The 20573-nt window shown below is 42.0% G+C and overlaps 1 protein-coding gene across 10 annotated transcripts in view; it reads right to left on the bottom strand.

Moving 5' to 3' along the window:
• The window catches only part of STXBP6 (syntaxin binding protein 6), a 256417-nt gene that overhangs the window by 194095 nt on the left and 41749 nt on the right, over positions 1-20573 (bottom strand). The window contains exon 1 of one of the 10 annotated variants that reach the window (XM_084966580.1): positions 15181-15288. The exons of 8 other annotated variants lie outside the window; for them this stretch is intronic. In XM_084966580.1, the coding sequence (XP_084822706.1) occupies positions 15181-15277 (97 nt within the window). In that variant the 5' untranslated portion in view covers positions 15278-15288. Of the gene's footprint in view, positions 1-5939; positions 6070-15180; positions 15289-20573 lie in introns of those variants that run through there. One more of the 10 variants, XM_021098202.2, reaches the window with a different exon arrangement.

The following is a 20573-nucleotide window of genomic DNA, read 5'->3' as shown; positions in this document are numbered from 1 at the left end:
ACAACCTGGTAAACAGAACACCAGGCAGATGTCAGCCTGCACCTGTTCCCTTGGACACAGACTGCCGAGGCAGTGTGAAAACAGCACCACCACACACAGCAACGCTGGTCACCATGCTCGGCTCTTTAAGGAAGAAAATGAAAAACCTCTTTTCTACCATCCAGGTACCAAATACCTTAGGAGCTGGTTGGCTTTCTCTTCCATGTATATACTACCCCTCCTTTTAGAGGAGACAGTATGTTCACAGGATCTTCCAAGCCAGTGACTCATGTCGGCTTCAATTATAGACCTAGACCATTGTCATCTCCTCTTCCCTTGTTTATATGTTCAGTAAGCACATGCTTCTTGTAGGTTTAATATCCCAAGAACACACCATGCTCTGTCCCCAGACCACAAGATCTGTGTTTACACAAGTTTATTTATGTGCTGGATGGACTTTTGAAGCTGCCTTGTCGATCGCTTCCTAACTTTAACAAATGATGTGACAAAGCCAAAAAATAACATCACCACCACCAACAATAGCAACAAAAAGCTGCAGGAACATGCCATTTGGAGGATTCACTAAGGTGAGACGAAGATTTCACAAGCATCACTCATTTTGAGGGATTCATTCTATAATAGAACCTGCACATTCACAACTTTAAACTTCGAGGACCAGCTATGTTTGTTCTACAGTATTCATACACCGATTCTACAGTAATGGGGTGGAAAAAAGTACCAAAGGGCAGGGTGGGCTGGGGTACACTCATTGGATTATGACAGCATTATCGATCCAAAGTATGAGAGAAGCATTAAAAACGAATTTAGCCGCAGCAAAGAAAGAACAAACGGTTGTAAAAGAAAACAAACCAAAAGGAGCTGGAATTGCTAGCATTTCCCAATTTTTGAAGACTCATGTCATTGTGGTGTCAAACAGCTAGTCAGGAAACTGAGCAAATATGTTGGCTTGAGAGCACTGTTTACAGACAACACGCCTAATAGACAAATCTATTCCAACCATGTATGGACAAAACCATCCAAGGGTTGACAACACGAAAATGAAACAGTGTAATTGTGTGCTGTGTTCCATACTGCTTGCTGAATCAGCATGCTTCTTTCACCTACACTGACAATAGAACCCACTCATCAAAGGAAGTGGAAGACTTAGGTAGTGTGGTTCAGGCGTGAGGGGTGTGATTTATACAGAAGTTGGCAACAAAAGTTTTGGATTGAAAAAAAAAATAACTGAACATATTAACTACTAAAAACAAAGGAACAAATAAATGAGCACATCCTCTGGCAACCATAAAATGAGCCTTTTATATCATATATTTGTTTTCCCAAATCTTAGGTAAATTATACGTCCTCTTGATTTAGCTCTTTCAATTTTAGAACAGACTTAGAATTTAACATTAAAAAGGTAATACATCTTTCAAAAGACCATTTTTTAAGTGTATGAAACCTACAAAAACTGAAAATACAGTTGAAACAAAATTCACATATTTTCCATAAATCTAAAAATGAGAGCAAATCTCAAAATATTCTCTAAGTCATCAATCTGAAGAGTTGTCCTACTTGAATCCCTTATATCACTACTTGATAATTTCTTGAGAGAGTGTCAGTTTTCTTTGCTTTTTAGGGCAGCGCTGGTGGCATATGGAGGTCAAACCAGAGGCCAGCTGCCTGCCTACACCAGAGCCACAGCAATGCAGGATCTGAGCTGCGTCTGCGACTTACACCTCAGCTCAGAACAACACCAGATCCTTAACCCATCGAGCAAGGCCAGGGATCGAAACTGCATCCCCATGGATGCTAGTCAGACTCGTTAACTGCTGAGCCACAATAGGAACTCCTCATTTGGTTTTCTATAATTGATACTTTATCAGTGTTACACCCTGACATGAAGCCCTTCACAGCAATGAGGTGAAGAGAAGAAACCTAAAACATCCAGGAGCCACTTTACATGTATTTACCTTGTCAACCTAAAAGATAAGGCACTCTGTCCTTCAATGGCTCAGTTTCACAAATGAGGTTTTCAATAAGGTCATTAAAATCTTCTCATACGGATATAGCCAAGGACTGTCATTTCAACTTTAAACAGTGTCTCCAACAGTTGGCTTCATGATTTTGTGCCTATGCAGTGTAATTCGAACGGTGCTGGGGAGATTCCCTTCCAGCCTCCAAAAGCTTTTCCCATCAGCACCTCAAATTCCTAAATGAGATGCATATACTTAATGGGACTTGGGTATGTCACAGTCCTTATTAATACGTTTATATGTGGGGGGGGTGCGAATCCACTTTACAGATAAGGAAACTAAGGCTCAGATAGTTAAGTAAGTTGCTCTAGATCACACAGCTCTTAAAGGACAGATCAGGGATTTGAACCTAGCTCTTAAAGGACAGATCAGGGATTTGAACCTATGAAGCATGATTCTAGCAGTCTTTGCTCTCTCATTATCTTCTACTGAAGAAATGAAAAGAATAGGAAAAGATGAGGTAGAAATGCATTCCAGGTAAACCAAGACAAATTTCATCTGCTTCACAGTTTTGCCTCTACTCAGCCTTGCCTCTGAGTGGACCAAACATCATGCCTGCCCAGCAACTACAAAGATAATGAATCAGGCTATAGTTTGAAGTCGTTCTTTCCAGCTATCTGTGCATCTTGGGTGGGCAGGTCATGCTATGTTGGTTGGCAAAGAAGACCATGTGATCTAGTTAGAAGAGAGCTTGTTTGGATCCCACAAATAAAAAACTGGGGAGCTGAGAACATGTTAGCAGGGAGAGTCTATGAGAAATCCCTATCTCCATAAACAGGACAATGCCCACTGAAGCCTCATCACAGCTGTTCACCACCCTCCTTTGGAGACCAGCCGTTTACAACAGGAGTCAGCTCCTGAGAGGATCTTGGATGGCTGCCACCAGGCAGTTTTATGAACCCTGTGGGCTATTTTCCAAACCGGAAAAGGCTTAAAAATGAAAGGCACATATTTCAAAGGTTTCTGCTGGTTCTCAGGGGAAACTCCTCTTTCCACTTCCTTTGCTGTATTACCCCCCTCTGGTATTTCAAAAGCACAACTTGGACCCTCCTTGGTACCTCCTGCCCCACACTCTTTCTGCACCTTCTATTTTCCTCTGCCAGTGCTTCAAGCAACCTTAGTTGCTTCCCCTGCAGCAATGCTCATGGCTTCACACGTCTGAAAGGTTTGGAATTCAAGAGGAATTCCAGCCGCTTGACTTTACTGAGTAGGATCTCAGCAAGACCTTCCAAATGAGCCAGCCAACAACCGTTCCTTGACATCTTTTGGGGCCCTACCCACCAGCAGCTTATAATTCAGTTGAAAGATGTGGGGCAAGTTAGTATGCTGGCATCCTTAAGCTTACACTTTTTTTATATAATGATTTTTGTTTTTTTTCCATTATAGCTGGTTTACAGTGTTCTGTCAATTTTCAACTGTACAGCACAGTGACTCAGTCACACATGCACGTATACATTCTTTTTTCTCACATCATCAACATGGATGGAACTAGAGTGAAGTAAGTCTGAAAGAGAAAGACAAATACCATATATTACTCATATGTGGAATCTAAGCGTACACATTTAATGGCTGGAAGTGATTTGGTGATTGTCCAGCTCATCCAATTCTCTTCCTTAAAATCCTAAGAAAACTGAAGCCCAGAGGGTAATTCCCAAATCATACAACCAAAGGGGAGTAAGGCCAACATTAGGGCTAGCTTTTGTTTTCCACTCTACTGCAATGCTCTTTCAGGTAGAGGTTGTTATAGATAGTAATCCCAAGTTCATGGAAGGTAAGAATAGGTGGTATGTCAGCACAGAGGGAAAAAAAAGAGAGAAAACAACATTTATTGCAGTGGGGACTCTTCTCAGATTCATCTTTTTTCTTCTGAATTAGCATGAAATTAAATGCTGGACTAGAATATCACCAGCCCATAGATTTCTAAACCTCATTTGGCTATTACCTTCTATTCCCTTGAATGTTCACAGTTTATGTTTTCTCATTTGGCTGTCGAGGCCAAAAGCAATGATGGTCTGCCCAAGTGGAACAGCTTGAGACAGTCCAAGAAGCACAGAATTGTTTTGGCTAAGTCCCAAGCCACAGGGCTCTGTGTTGACCCCAACTAACAGGAGCCCCTCCTCAGTCTCGGTGCTCTGAGGCACTGGAAGGAGAACATGCCCTGAGCAAAGGCACAAGTCCATTACCACTCTGGGAATTTGATGCTCTGGATTGGGGGGTCTCTTGCAAACACATGCTAACCATGCCAAGAATCTGGATGAGCTGTTGTAAGGGTTTCTTGGTACCTATTCCAGGCCCTGGGAAACAACCGGGTAGGAAAATAGGAATCTGTCAAGCCTAGTTTTTGTCTTTGGAACTGCACCCTTCAGCCTCAGTACAAAACTACCACCAGGTGCCTGCAATCTGTAATCAGTGCTCTATTAAAATGCTCTCAGAAATGCCGGAATTATCCTGATTTCCACACACAGCTGCACAAGGTCTCGTTGGGTAACGGAAGAGTCTCTACAGGTTCAATGGAGACTCCCCAGAAGCAACAAACCAGAATGCCTTGGTTAGGATGCAGCATCCAATCAACAGTGAAATCTCCACGTGAGAGGGATGGGGGGGTAGGCGGGCATCCCTGTTCTATGGACTGGGGATGCCACAGCATAGCCTACAAATCCAGGTCAGACTCAAGGTCCATATGCAAATGTAGATTCTGCCCCATTCAATCAGCGCTTCTGTCATTCAATGTCAACCCCTTTCTCAATCAGCATGTTCCAGAAAATAACTAACTTTTGACCTAACCAGTTGTGCAGCATTTGATAGGGAAGAAAATTCCATCAATTGAATACTACTCTAATTAATACTAACTCAGGCTAACACTAGTACAAGTTTATGCTATCACACATTAACAAATTACAGAGATGTTCAAGCACATGTGATCCAGCTCCCCATCCAGAATCAGGGACCAAGGTTCAGTGGTCACTTCCCTCCTGTCTCAGTCTTACAGATGGAGGCTAAATTAGTCATTAGATAATCAGGTCTGAGCTTTGCCTTTACTTGACAAATAATTGTGAGTAAAATTCTTTATTTCTGAGAGCTGTATCTTTAAGATGGAATAATGCCTCACACTTTGCAAGAATGTTGTAAAGGATGAAGGAAGAGGTTACAGAAATTGGCTCCCTGGGTCTCAGCCTGCTCCCATCTGGTCCTTAAAAGGCAGACAAGTATGGCAGCTTATATCTGCACAGGTATATACACATCACAGTGTATTTTACAAAGCTTTCCTCAAGTGTCATCCTATTTCATCTTCCCAACTTGTGAGGTTAATAGCCTCATCTCCCCTGGACAGGTAAAGAGAATGAGGCTCAGAAAAGCAACCTACCTTGATGATGCTGCTAGGTTCAGCCAGGAAAGAGGTGGGTTTTGCTCCTATAACCCTGTCCTGTTTCCATTGCACCTTTTTGCTTCACCATATGGAACTGCCAGCTTAAGCAAGAAAATAATAACAGAGCCAACTTGTCTACCCCAATGTGGATAAAGTGTTTTTCCCCAAGGGAGATGCAGGGTTGTGTAGACACAAAAATAAAAAATAAATAAAAAATAAATTTTAAAAAAAGGCAAAGTGAGAAAAGAAAATGCACACACAAGGAGCTGGGGAAAGACACAGCCTACTTCATTCAATATGCAGCACTGTCCTAGGCACTGAGGGGAACGAGATCATGGCAGTCCTTTCTCTCACAGAGCTGACGTTGCAGTGGAGAACAATCAATAAGCAAGCAATTCAATGCAGTAGTTGAAATCAATTTAGACCTGTCCTGTGGGTTCAGCCATTAAGCAAGGGGGATGAAGAATAACAGTCACTATCATTCACAACTCACATCAGACAGGGAAATCACATCATGTGGAACCAAAGCTCCCCAAGCCTTCTAAGGGGACAGTCACCTGGCTCTGATGAATAATTCAGCTCCACACACATTGTTCTTTATTATCAGAAGTCACAAAGAAATTGCACCTCAGGACAGGACCTCTCCTTCTTCCTTTGACAAACATTTACTGAGTAATTATCATGACTGGGCTCTGCACAAGGAATGGAAATTAGAGACAAGTCAGGTTCATCCAATGGCAAGTGTCCAGTTGAGGAGAAAGACAATAAAAACAGGCCACCCTGGACCAAAATGAAAAGTCTGAAGAGGCAGGTACGTTAATTCTTCAAAGGCTGGTGATCAGTAGCTACTTACCCTGTTAACCCTGTCCTTGAGATGTAATTAAAGAATTTAATTAGGTCAACCTGTAAGGATTACACACAGTGAGCCAGTTTGATGGAAAACCATGGAAGCTATTAACTCTGAGTGACCTGGACATATGCCCAAGCTTCCACCTGGGATCTGTGCCAGGGGCGTGCCCTGGATGCTTCAGGAGAGACGGACACAGCCGGACCTAGGTGAGTGTGGAACACTCCCCACGGGGCACAATTCTGCACAGACCCTACACACTTTCAGAAGAGCAGGGGAAACTCTGGTTACATGGATGGCAAAAAATGGTCACAGAGAAGCTTCTCTAGGAAAAAGATGTCTGAGACAAAGATAAACTCCTCAGATGTCCATTTAGGATCAAGTATTATAGGGAGAAGGGAGAGAAGATGAAAGATGATTCTTTTTTTTTTTTTTTACAGCTGCACCTTAAGGATATACATACCCTAAGGATGTACCCTAGAGCAATTCTTGCACATGTAAACTTAGAGCCATGGTGAAGAATGCTCATTGCAACTTTTTATTAGCAAATATTGGAAACAACCTAAATTTCCTAAGAATGGGTAAATAAGTTGTGTTATTTGCATATATTGTAATATTATGCATTCATTAAAATGAATGAACTAGACTTACATGGATCAACATGGATAAATCTCAAAAATGCATCTTTTTTTTTTTTCTTTTTATGGTTGTATCCACAGCACATAGAAGTTCCTGGACTAGGAGGTCGAATAAGAGCTGCAGCTGCCAGACTATACCACAGCCACAGCAACGCCAGATCTGTGCTGCGTCTGTGACCTACATGGAACACCAGGTCCTTAACTTGAGAGAGTCCATGGATTGAACCCACATCCTCATGGATGCTAATCAGGTTCTTAACCTGCTGAGCCACAATGGGAACTCCAAAGATTAACTTTTAAAATGTTCAGCCCCACCTGTTTACTAAAGTGGGGGTGAACAGACCTGAGGTCATCAATGGGTAGTCTTGCAAATTTTCTTGGCCCGTGTGCATTTTATTTTTTTTTTTTTAGTTTTTATTTTTTGTCTTTTTGCCATTTCTTGGGCCGCTCCCGCGGCATATTGAGGTCCCCAGGCTAGGGGTCGAATCAGAGCTGTAGCCTCTGGCCTACACCAGAGCCACAGCAACTCGGGATCCGAGCCGCGTCTGCAACCTACACCACAGCTCACGGCAACACCGGATCCTTAACCCACTGAGCAAGGGCAGGGACCGAACCTGCAACCTCACGGTTCCTAGTCAGATTCGTTAACCACTGCGCCATAACAGGAGCTCCCCATGTGCATTTTAAAAGTCCATATTTTATGTTAAATAGATTTCTAGTTTCACCTGAAAACTGGAAGCCTCCAGCAACAGTCGGCCCATGGCTGCCCACCCACCCCCACCACATCTACAGTCTCAAATTCACCATGCCCGCCACTCTCTGTTTTATTGCCCAAAGTGAGGCTTAATGTCAACCGACCATCATCCAAGTTGCCCTGCTTTCTTGTATCTGGCCTGTTGGCTAATTCCCTTCTGTCTGGTTACTAAGTATGAACAACCTGATGTAGATACTAAATTAATTAGCATGATTGGGAAAGTTGTAAGAATACATAAGAAAGAAAGAGCACAGTTTAACAAAAGAGTTACTGCCCAATGGGAAAGTAAAGGTGAGATCAAGAAATCATCACATGAATTTGGGGGAATTAAACCAAGGGTACCAAAATAAGCAAAAACAAGCTAAATATTCAAATCCCATTGTCATCTTAGATGTTTATAAACACTTTCTATTCTCACACCCCGCAAAAGTCAACTTCTCTGAGGACGTGCCACCAAGCAGGCTCTGGAGTCACAAATACAAGTGGGATGAAATATGGAGGGTGGGGACTCCTGCAGCTTCATACACAGCCAACTGGGAGACAGTTTTCAGACACTGTACCAAAAGCTCTGAAAACTGGTAAATCATCAATTCTACCCCTAAGAATTTATCCTAAGGAAATCATCAAACAAGTGGGCAAAGATGCATATTCATGTATTTGATTGGTTTTCTTAAAATACCAGCCTGGTAGTCTTTTTTTCACTGATGTCCTATTTAATCTCAACATAAACTGCAAAGAGTCAGTGTCCCACAGAAATCTGAAGGCCCAAACCTTCGAATCTACCATGTTTTCATCTTTTTGAGCAGGCATTTCACCGAGTGTCTAATACTTTCCAAGTCTGTGCGAGACTCAAGACACGCACATGAGAGGTATAGTGGGGCAGGCAAGGGCAGGAGACTTTGCAGGAGGGAGCCTGGAGCCGCAGGAGGCTCTCAATAACTGCTGCTGTCCAAAGGACCCCTGGCTTTATGCAGAAAGCATAATCACAATATATACGCATTTGGGGTTTTTTGGGGTTTTTTTTGTTTGTTTGTTCTTGTCTTTTTGCCATTTCTAGGGCCATTCCCATGGCATATGGAGGTTCCCAGGCTAGGGGTCGAATCAGAGCTGTAGCCGCCGGCCTACGCCAGAGCCACAGCAATGCGGGATCCAAGCCGTGTCTGCAACCTACACCACAGCTCATGGCAATGCCAGATCCTTAACCCACTGAGCAAGGCCAGGGATCAAACCCGTAACCTCATGGTTCCTAGTTGGATTGGTTAACCACTGAGCCACAACAGGAACTCCCGCATTTTGTTTTTTTTTTAAAGAACCTTTTGCTCACAGCCCATGTAGCAGATTTTGCTCACAGCCCATGTAGCAGATTTTGCTCACAGCCCATGTAGCAGATTTTTTTTTTTTTTTTGGTCTTTTTAGGGCCTCACCCACAGCATCCGGAGGTTCCCAGGCTCGGGGTCAAATAGGAGCTGTAGGTGCTGGCCTACACCACAGCCACAGCAATGTCAGATCCGAGCCACATCTGCAACCTACACCACAGCTCATGGTAACGCAGGGTCCTTAACCCACTGAAAGAGGCCAGGGATTGAACCTGCTAGGCATGAATGCTAGGCAGATTCATTTCTGCTGAGCCACGATGGCAACACCCCAGCAGACTTCATAGATGTCTGTGTTCACCTCAAAAATACCTAAAGAGCAGCAAGTGACACAATACCAAACCATCATTCCCATGATGATCATCGTTTGTTTTATACTCTGTATGAAATAACTAACACTATACAACTTTACAGACTTGGTCTGCTAATTCTCTCTGCATGCTCACCTATAACACAGAAATCCCCCAGCAGCTCTGTTTAGCTGTATCCACTTCTCACTGGCAAGCCCGACCCAACTCAGCAAAAGCTGGGAAGCTCTGAAGAGAAAGAAGACAGGGTTGGGAACAGGAACTTTCACTCGCTAAATTAAGACTAGATAAATAACATATGTTAAAAAAAATACTCCAATGCCTTAATTAGTTGGAAGTTATTTGGTGTTGGTTGACGGCTGCAGCGTTCCTTGATGCCTAGTTATTTACAAAATGACTATGCTGATTTCCTCTATTCTAATTCTAACCCTAATTTATCATATAGTCCTGAGTGGTATGTAAATATAAAGACAGTTCACTGTACTTACTGAGATAGAAGAAATGCAAATGATTAAATGCAAATGTAAAAGTCATGTCAATACAGTGCTGAAAACGAAATTTTTCTTTTTCTTTTTCTATGCAATTAACTCAGAAACCACATGGAAATTAGCCAAGAAAGAAAGCTCAGAAATAAACAAGCTTGATTACAGAATCCCAGCTCCATAGATACCTACTCTATCTATTACAAAATCAGCGTGCTCTAAACTCTTAACGGGAGTTGAAGGGGAAAAAATCCAAAAAGATTCTGGTTTGAGACACAACCACTGAGCTGATAGTTCTATGTCACAATTAACTACTGAAGAACTCACAAAGCAAAACAAAACAAAACCCTCCACAATGAGATTTTAACAAGCAAAGGCACAGGAAGAAAATAGAAGATTTCGTGGTACTTCCAAAGACCCAGGTCAATCAACAGCCTAAAGACAACTCTAAAGAAGTTGTTTACACGAAACTCATTTCAAGGGATAAGAGGAAAGGCAGCAAGCCAAGGGCTTAGCAGCCAGGGTTCTTCCAATAAACCTTACTCTGTCCAAACATATGGCCTCAGGGTGCCAGGAGGAGGTTGCCCATTCTGGATATGGACTCTATTCTACCAGACAGGCTAGCTGTCTATATATGGCCTGAGCTACATAGGCTGAGCTGCTGACCAATATATGATGATGTGGCTTTATCGCACCTAATTTAAGAGGTGGAAATTTCTTTTCTATTTTTAAAAAATGAACATTAAGATAGCCTCCACTACTGCACACAGGGTGTGTCGGTGTTATACATAACATTTAGTCCATGGGTTCCAGAATAGCTAGACTGTGCCGTGAGACAACCAGGTTGAAATGGACATCACTGAGAGTTGTGTGTTTAGACTACCTGATGGGGTCCCATGACTGCTTCTCAATGTAGCAGCAGCTGACTCTGACTTTGGGGTGCTTCTTGTTGGGAAAGGATAAATGAATGTGTGGTTCTTACCTATGAGGATTGGATTACACTAGAAGAGGGTATCTTTGGAACTATGTGTAGGAAGAAAGTTATACACCAGGCAGGGAAGGTATGTACTGGACAGGCCATAACTCAGGATACCTTGCTTCTCACTTTATGGTCCTCAGGGGAGCTGCCCAACCACCTGCTTTTATGAACCACGTAGATACACCTTCCCAGTAAAAGCTGGGTGGAACAGAAGAGACCCCTTAACCCAGGAAGAGTCAAACCAGCTACAATACAGCCTTGCTTACAAAGAGAAGCTGAGCCAATCATATTCTGAAAGAAAACAGCTAATGACCCATATAGCAATGGGAGCTGAAGCTTTAAGTGTCATTTATGATGCAGAGAGAGGTTAAGAGAAGACAGATTACATATACAGCAAAGTTACAGAAAAAAAACTGATCTGTAGATTAAGGAAAGGATGGTGCAGATATGGGAAGAGATGGAGAGACAGAGAAAAGGAAAGGAAACACTCAGAGCTTCCTGGGTACACCCAGATTTACAGTTCATAGACAGGGTTATGAAAAACTCCTATTTTCCTGAAGTAATGGGAATGAGTTGCTCTTGCATGCAAACCAAAGAACTTACTGCAAGCAATGATCGTTGGCAAGTAACTTAAAATCTAAGTATGTATCTCACTTTTGTGATTCATATATTAGGCATACCTAACAGCTGCCCAATCAGTTCACACAGGTCACTGGGGGAGTGGGATCAGACTAATATGAATGTGTAATTTGTTGCTACTGAGGGGTGTGGAAAGTCAAAGTGACAGCAAGTTCAGAGTTCTAAATAAACAGAAACCTTTCCTTGCTTATGTTAGATGCTCAGCTCACTGAGCCTTTATTATCCCTAAAGGCAAGATAAATCCAGTCAAAAGACATATTAATGCAAGATGACTTTTGTACTTTATGTAAGGGGAAAAAAAAAAATCACCCAATTCAAGGTTATGGTTCCCACGAATGCAAACCACACTAAACATGTCATCTGAAAAAGAAAAAGAAAAAGAAAAAGAAAAAAAAAAAAAAAAAAAAAGAATGCCTGGAAGACAAATGTTGGTGACAGACAAGTAGACCTCTGAGAACTGCCTTTTCTCCATAACTGCGCAGCCTCAAGGGCCCTCCTTCTCACACAGGACTTCTGACTCCAGAGCTGGTAGACCTCCCTGCCCAGCCTCCTCTCCTCCACACCCACTCCCAGCTCCCACCTGGCTGGGACATGGTCATCTCTGAGGACCAGGGAGCCTCCTCCCATGATGGCCATTCTTTCTCCCATTGCTTCTCCCCAGGGCTGGCTGCTCCTCTTTTGTACCATATATGCAGTTTTATCACAGTGCCTGGCATATTATAAGCAACTCTTAAATTTCTGCTTGGGGGTCCTGTGTTCCTATCCCAGTAAGCCTCACCACCTACCCCCTAAGTCAGAAACACAGGCTGTCGCCTTACCTCCCCTTCCCTCTGGTCTGCGCCCTCACGATACATCAGTCATCAACTTCTGTTCACTTCTACATTCTAAATCACTCTGCAGCTACCCATTTCTCTTCCCCTCTCTGCCCTTGCCCTCAACCAGGCTGCCATCATCTCCTGTCTAGACAACAAACTCTGAACGGATCAACCAGTACCCAGGTTTGCCTCGCTCCAATCAATCCACTTCCCACAGCAGAGCTGGAGTTATTTTCTAAAATACCTAGGGCAGATTATTTACCAGCTGTATCTCAGCCCAAGCCCACCCTTTTGTATTCCACTTTACGGTGCTGAAACTGGAAGTCTGCAAATCCTGTTTTCCAGACTCCCTTGCAACTGGTTTCTTATTCAGTTCTGCCAGTGGGACCCACTGTTCCTATTTTCCAGCCCCTGTCAGAATTCACAGTGGCAGCTGCTCCAGTTCCCCATGCTTTTATTTTTTTAATTGTTCTAAATTTTTTTAAACTTATTAAAGCATGGTTGATTTACAATGTTGTGCTAATTTCTGCTGTAGAGAAAAGTGACCAAGCCATACATATATATACTTTCTTTTTCTAATATTACCTTCCATCATGGTCTATCCCAGGAGATTGGATATAGTTCCCTGCACTATACAGTAGGACCTCATTGTTTATCCATTCTAAATGTAATAGTTTGCATCTACCAATTCCAAACTCCCCATCTATCCTACTCCCTTCCCCCCTCCCCTGGCAGCCATAAGTCTGTTCTCCATGTCTGAGTCTGTTTCTGTTCTGTATATAGGTTCACTTGTGCCATATTTTAGATCCCACATATTAGTGATCTCATATGACATGTCTTTCTCTTTCTGACTTACATCACTTAGAACGAGAATCTTTAATTGTATCCATGTTGCTTCAAACGGTATTATTTCATTCTTTGGAGGCACAGATCGGGAAGTTACAAGAAATGTTTAAAAATCAGTTCCCCGTGTTTTTAGCACTCAATATCCACGCCGCCCCCCCCAACCAAAAGGTGGGAGCACCAGTTATAAGGTAATCCCACCCCGTCAGTTCAATGGTGGCCCCTCTCTGAGTTTCTAGGTCTAGTTAACCATGTCACCCCCTTTTGATCTCTCCAGCCCTAGGCATGGCAACTGCTTCCTGAAGTTACTAATCTCCAGCTTACCTCTGTTTCCACTAGTTATTCATTCATCCCTCTGGTACCTTATGTCTCTAATTCCCCATGTGAAATCACCTCTATCTGAAATATTAGTCTGGCATCTATTTTCTGACTGGAACCTGGCTGATGCAGTACTTGGAACTAAAACTGGTTCATAGGAAATAACTACTTCTGGAAGTGAGTTGCCTACCTCTTTGACCCTGAACAGTGCCTCATGCCTCCCCTGATACTTTCCCCACACAGCAGCCAGTATGATTTTCACAGAGCAGCTTCCATCACCTCTGATGTTCTCAGGGTCTAGAGCTATTGTTTTTCCAGCTTCTCTTCTTGCCAGCCCTTCCTCCTCTTGATGCTCCAACCACTCTGACCTTCCCATTTCAGAACCACTCTTCTTCACTCCCTTCTCAAAGCTGTTTCCCCAGTCTCGTATATGGCACCCCTAATCCTCTCCGGTCACCCGGTTAACTCCTACTTAGCTGAGATGACACCTTCTCCAGGAAGTCTTCCCAGATCTGCGTGTAGCCTAACTTCACCTATTACAGCAGTAATGACACAGCCTGTTAACTCCTTAGTTACTCTATATTCCTACAAAACCATCAATTCTGGGAAGACAGGTACTGTATCTTGCTCACAGTTTTAATCCTACACAGTAGGTTTTTCAATAATAGTTTGTTGAATGAATGAAGAAATCTATAAATGAGATGGTGCAGATTAATTCCTACCAGTGAGATTCGGAAATGTTTCTTAAAGAAGGTAGGATTTTGTCCTGGGCTGCTAGACCCAATCTCTAGCGCTCTGGAAAGTTTATAGCAGATATTACCCTTCGCTTCCATGGACTCCCTAATAAAGTAAGTAAAAAGATTTCTTTTTCTTTTAGGGGTATCCAAATTATCAGGGAACTCTTGAAAAAAAGCTTCTTGGGCATAAAACTTATATCTTTGGGATTTATCCACAGGCAACCACCTGGATAAAACTACCTAAGAAATATAGTGACTAAACTCCCACAGATGTTTATTGACCCATACTTTTCCCTTTTAAAAGGTCTGCTTGGTTTCCAGCATCTGTTCTAAAGTAGAATGTGTATGAGATCCCAATAAACTTACTTTATGCTTTCCTTTTCAAAAGCCTCACACACAAGGTTTCCAAAACTGCTTTAAACCAAGTATGTCATAAATCAGAACATTACTTTCAGAACTCAGTAAATGGAAAAAGAATGCTTCACTGAGGTTAAAAAAAAAAAAAAACTCTCTATTGATCTCTCCATATAGCTTTACTATATACATTGGAGATGTGCTTCCATATTTGGAATTCTTTCTTCCCTCCACCCCAAATAGATGAAACAATAAGACAAATGGCTAAGTTTTCCCATAGTTTTGTAATCTTACATGTAAAAGTAACAGATCTATATGAATTTTACTTCTCAAAACTTATCTTTCACACTTTAAATTTACATATGATGAAAGAAGTCAAACGTTGTCCAAAAGCTTCTAGGTTAATTTTTTTAATGCCTCTTAGCCACTTGGTAGGCTTCTTTCTGCTAAGCAAACATCATAATATTTTGCAGTTCAAAGGTTTTCGGCTTTAGGAATTTGGTTAATCATCTACTTTTCCCCTTGATTTCTTGGTAGCAACAGTATCCTTGGCACAGATCAAAGATGGCACACATTCCTCCTTACTTATTTTCAGGTAATAATATACACTAAAACTACTCCTGGCCCAAAGTTAAAATCACACAGCAACACAACAAGAGAAATCATTCCCTAAAAGTTGTTCAGCTCTTCAAAATAGGAAGTTGTCCTTACGTTCCATCCTTACTCCATTCTCTCTTGACTCTGATAAGGACAAGTCCTGGCCCTGCCTTCCTTCCTCACAGCAAATTCCTTGGTCAGCTTGCACCATCAACCAAAATGGTCCTCTACACCTGAATCTCTCAGCCTTATTTCCCTCTGTGCCATGCCAAGACACCCACTCCAAACAGCAATCCCCAAATCACTTCTCTTGTGAGTTTCAGCTAAACCTGAACTGTCTCATTCTTGACATCACATAGGGTTTCTTTACTTCTCTCTTTTCAAAAAAGGGAAGGAAGGGGAAGAGGGAAGGGGAGGAGCATAGACACAGCTCCAGAGCTACAATGACCTGAATGAGTGGGAACACACCCTTCCTGAGAACTGAGAGCTGAAAAAGTGAAAGTAAAATAGTTTGGGCCCCAGTTAAGTAGAAGGACTCTAACGCCTGCCGGCCTATGCTCCTGTCACAATCCAACCCTTTTCTCTCTGATCTTATCACATCATTTGCCTCTTTCTGCCTGCTCAAGTCTCCTTGTCTATAAAATGATGATATTAACACCTGCCTCACGACGTGTCAGGAGGATGAAATGAGATAATTTACACCAGCTGTTTAGAGCAGCATCCACTGTGGTCACTCAATACATGTTACCTCTCATACTTTTCTGGGCATCCTAAAAAGGCCAGTCTACTCACACAAATTAAAGTGGGAAAAATTCATATGAAAGTAGAGAGATGAGAGCAGAAAGATGGCAAGACAAGCATAAAGAAAAGAAGCCCTTAGGTACAATGAGAAATGACACTGAGCATGGATGCACACAGAATGTTAGGTATGGAGGGAATTAGACAAAAGAGAGACAAATCTAAAGGAGAAGAAACACGGTCATCACAACAGCATAGTGGCTCAGATGTAGGCTTCACACCTGAAAGGGCTCTCCTACTAGCCTGGGGTTTTCCACCAGGGCTCCCCTCACACCCTGGGGGTCCTATAGAGTTCCCCTAGGAGACTCCTTGAGGATGGGGAGGGGAAAGCATCAGCATCACCTTCCCCCCATAAAGTATAACAGCTCAGATACAACAGCCCCACTCTTATCTGCTTTATTTGCTTCCAATTTAATGTATACATTGCTTTGACTAAAAGCTCTATTTCTAAAGAAAGAAAGGGAAGGGAGTTCTCTGGTAGCCTAGAGGGTTAAGGCTCTGGCATTGTCACTGCTATGGCTTGGGTTGCTGCTGTGGTGTGGTTTTCATCCCTGACCCAGGAAATTCCACGAGCTGCGGGTGTGACAAAAAGAACCTGAAATAAATGCTGCAAGCATCTATATTTTTTTTTTAAAGAGGAGTACCCGTTGTGGCTCAGCAGGTTAAGGACCCAACCATTGTCTCTGTGAGAATTTGGGTTCAATACCTGGCCTCACTCAATAGGTTAAGGATCTGGCATTGCCACAAGCTGCAGCAGAGGTCATAGATGTGGCTCCGAATGGGTGTGGGTTTGGCTGTGGCATGGGCAGCTCCAATTTGACACCTAGCCCGAGAACTTCATATGCCCCAGATGTGGCTCTAAAAAGAAAAAACAAAAAAAAACCTGAAAACAATTCAATTCAGAAAACTTCCAGGTTGGTGACCATAGAAAGATGCTAGGAGGGTAACATGCCCAGGGAGGGCACAGAAGCTCTGTGCCCCATTGCTGCCCTCCACATCCTCGCCCTGTGCATTTCTTCCATTTGGCTATTCCTGAGCTGTATCCTTTATAATAAACTAGTAAGAGTAAACAAAGCAATTTTCCTAAGTTCTGTGTGCTGTTTTAGTGAATTATCCAACCCCAGGAGGTTGGGGTTGTGGGGACCCAGAACTTGTAGCTGGCTGGGTAGAAATGTGGGTAACCTAAGCACCCTATTTGTGGCTGGCACCTTAAGTGGGTGTGGGCTTGTGGGACTGAGCCCTTAACCTGTAGGGTCTGTGCTAACTCCAAGAACTAGTGTCAGAACAGAACTGAATTGCTGGCCACCCAATTGGTATCAGAGAACTGGAGAATTGGTGTGGGGAAAAAAAGCATATATTTGGCCTGGGGGTGGGGAGAATACCTCAGGTATTTGTCTCAAGCCTCCTGGATGTGTGGTTTGGTGTCTGTCATTAGTTTTGGAAAGTTATTAGCCATGACTTCAAATATTTCTTCCATTCCTTTTGCTTATCCTTCTGACATCTTAATAGCATCTTTTTATATGGTTCCACTGACTTTGTACGTTCTGTTCTTTTTCTTAATTTATTTTTCTTTCTCTTTGCATTACAGTTTGGAAAGTTTCTATTGATCTATCTTCAAGCTCACTGATTCTTTCTTTGTCAGTGTCAAGTCTACTAATGAGTTCGTCCAAGTTACCTTTCATTTCTGTCACTGTTTTTGCTTTCTAGCATTTTCTTTTAATTAGTTCTCTGAGTTTCAATCTTTCTGCTTACATCACTCATCTTTTCTTGCATAGTGTCTGCTTTTTCCATCAGCGCTCTTAATGTTTCATAGTTCATTTAATGTCCTTGTCTGATAGTATTAATGTTTGTGTGCTATCAGAATCTGGTTTTTGCTTGTTACTTTGTCTCTCCAGATTGTGCTTTTACTTAACCTGTTGGCACACCATGTAATTTTTTTGCTGAATGTGGGACAGGGTGCATCCGTTGATAGAAAGTGAGGTAACTATTCACAATAGCCAGGACATGGAAACAACCCAAATGTCCATCGACAGATGATTGGATTCGGAAGGTGTGGTATATATACACAATGGAATACTACTCAGCCATAAAAAAGAATGACATCATGCCATTTGCAGCAACATGGATGGAACTAGAGAATCTCATCCTGAGTGAAATGAGCCAGAAAGACAAAGACAAATACCATATGATATCACTTATAACTGGAATCTAATATCCAGCTCAAATGAACATCTCCTCAGAAAAGAAAATCATGGACTTGGAGAAAAGACTTTTGGCTGCCTGATGGGAGGGAGAGGGAGTGGGAGGGATCGGGAGCTTGGGCTTATCAGACACAACTTAGAATAGATTTACAAGGAGATCCTGCTGAGTAGCATTGAGAACTTTGTCTAGATACTCATGTTGCAACAGAACAAAGGGGTGGGGGAAAAAATGTAATTGTAATGTCTACATGTAAGGATAACTTGATCCCCTTGCTGTACAGTGGGAAAATAAAATAAAAAAATAAATAAAAAATAAAAAAATTTTAAAAATAAAAAAAAAAAAGAAAGTGAGGTAAGCAGGACTTGAGGGTGGTGATTTGTTATTTTTCTATCGTAGTGAGTATAATGAAGGCAGAAGGTAGCATTATCTTCCACAATAAAGCATATTCTTAAACTTATTAATAATTATTTCATGTTCACACATGTACCTTCTGCTAGGTCTCGGGTCTCAAATATACATGTAGACTCACTGAGCCGTTTCTCAAGCTACTACTAAAAACAACACCGTTTAAGCCACCATGAAAGGTAGGGTCACACCACCAGTCAACATTAAAGAAAGCACTAATTTATCCACATCGCAAACTAGCTGCTTTGCTTATAACCCAACACATAGATGCCTGGTGAAAGCATTCTCAAAAATGAATTCCTATGAGTAGATGAGACTGAACCAATATTTTCAGGCCACTGTAATGTCATTTAGGTCAATGAACTGAAATGTAGGAAAAATTTAACCCCTTCACTATTAACATCACAGAATATTTTGAGAGAAGGTAATAAGCTCTATATCTCCAACATAAACATTTACCATGTTTTAAAGTAATTTATGACAGGGAAGCCTATACAATTGACTTCTTATGACTTCCTAAGTCCTGCTATAAGAAACAATGGTTTCTCTGTCTTTGCCAAGCCAGCCGAAGTTAAGCAACAAGTAAGTCGGCACTGAAATGTTCACATCACAGATTCTTGAATGTAAAGGTCAAACAATCAAAGATGTGAAGATGATCTTTTGCTTCACTGACTTTTGGCAAAACGATCACAAACCAACACAAGAAGTGAGAGGGGCAAGATCAGAGCTCTGGCCGGCTTCTTTCAAAGTCACCTCTCAGCTGGAGAGGAAGGAAGAACCAGTGAAGAAAGACACAGAAGGTAATTCTATCATTGCTCAAGGGAAGACATGCTGATGAAACCCCTTACTTCTTGCCTTACCATTAGTGTCCTCAATCCTGTTAAGTCACCTTTCTGTTGTGGTACCACTATTAAAATGTGCTCTTAAGAAGGAACACAAATCCCTGAGGGAAGGATTTTGGTTGTAGTTTTATCTGGGCAAACAAGCCTAAATGCATGTGCATGAATCTCTCTTCAGAGAATTCTCTAGAACCTTTGCTGAAGAAGACCCAAGATACAAAACTAGTTACCGCGCAGATAAAGACTAAGCTGTTGTTCTTTTATTAAGCAGAGTGGTAAAGCCCACATAATGTGAAGAGGACTCTTTTGCCAAGAAAAGCATAGGAATGTGGTTTCATATCATCTGCCAGACATGAGCCCTGCAAGTACGTTTTGAACCAGGTCAAGACCCATCTGACTACACTCACACAGCAACCACTTAGCACAGTGAGTACTTTCCCTTCTAAACCTCGTGCTGGGTGACTCCTGTTATTGGCTAAGGCCAGCATCATGAAGAAACATCACACAAATTCACGCCAACACAATGGCAGTGGGAAGTGATGTTCGCCATGCAAAGAACGATTCAGCAAGCCTGACACTAGCTCGAGAAACTCTTCCAGCATTAGAGATTGAAGTAATCAATTCATCAACTATTTATTTAGCCGTCCCTAATATATAAAGCACCATGCTCTGCTCTGGGGTACAGGACTAGGGAAAAGGACACAAAGATAGCTGAGGTGTGGTGGTTTTAGGATGACGCCCTGACTGGATTAAGCACCTGAAGGCAAACGTGCTGCTCAGCTCTTGATAAAATCACTAATTGTTTAAACACATTTTTTCCCCGCACAAGGCATCCACTTGATTTTTTTTCTTCCAGTTTTGTTGAGATAGAATTGACGTGTAGCACTGTGTAAGTTTAAGGTGTACAGCACAATGATTTGACTTACATTATGAAATGATTTTCACAGTAAGTTTAGAGAACATCCCTTCTCTCATACAGATAGAAAATTAAAGAAGTAGAAAAAAATTTTTCTTGTGATGAGAACTCTTAGGATTTACTCTCTTTAATACACAACAGAGAGTGGTGTTAATGATATTTAGCATGTCTACATTGCATCCCTAGTATTTATCGGTCCTAAACTGCCTTCTTCTTATTCTCCTCCGCCAGTCTCCGCCTCTGGTAACCACAAATCTGATTTCTTTTTCTGTGAGTTTGTTTTTGAAGTGTAATTGACCTAAAATACCATGTCTGTTACACAGCATAGTGATTTGATATTTTTATAC

This window comes from Sus scrofa, chromosome 7 (assembly GCF_054392235.1).
Source record: "Sus scrofa isolate SSC_HxYL_T2T_F1_AM1 chromosome 7, Sscrofa_HxYL_maternal_Yorkshire_Landrace_v2.0, whole genome shotgun sequence".
Classification (NCBI taxonomy): domain Eukaryota; kingdom Metazoa; phylum Chordata; class Mammalia; order Artiodactyla; family Suidae; genus Sus; species Sus scrofa.
The sequence above is the reverse complement of the archived record's forward strand: the minus strand, read 5'-3'. Positions and strand labels throughout refer to the sequence as shown.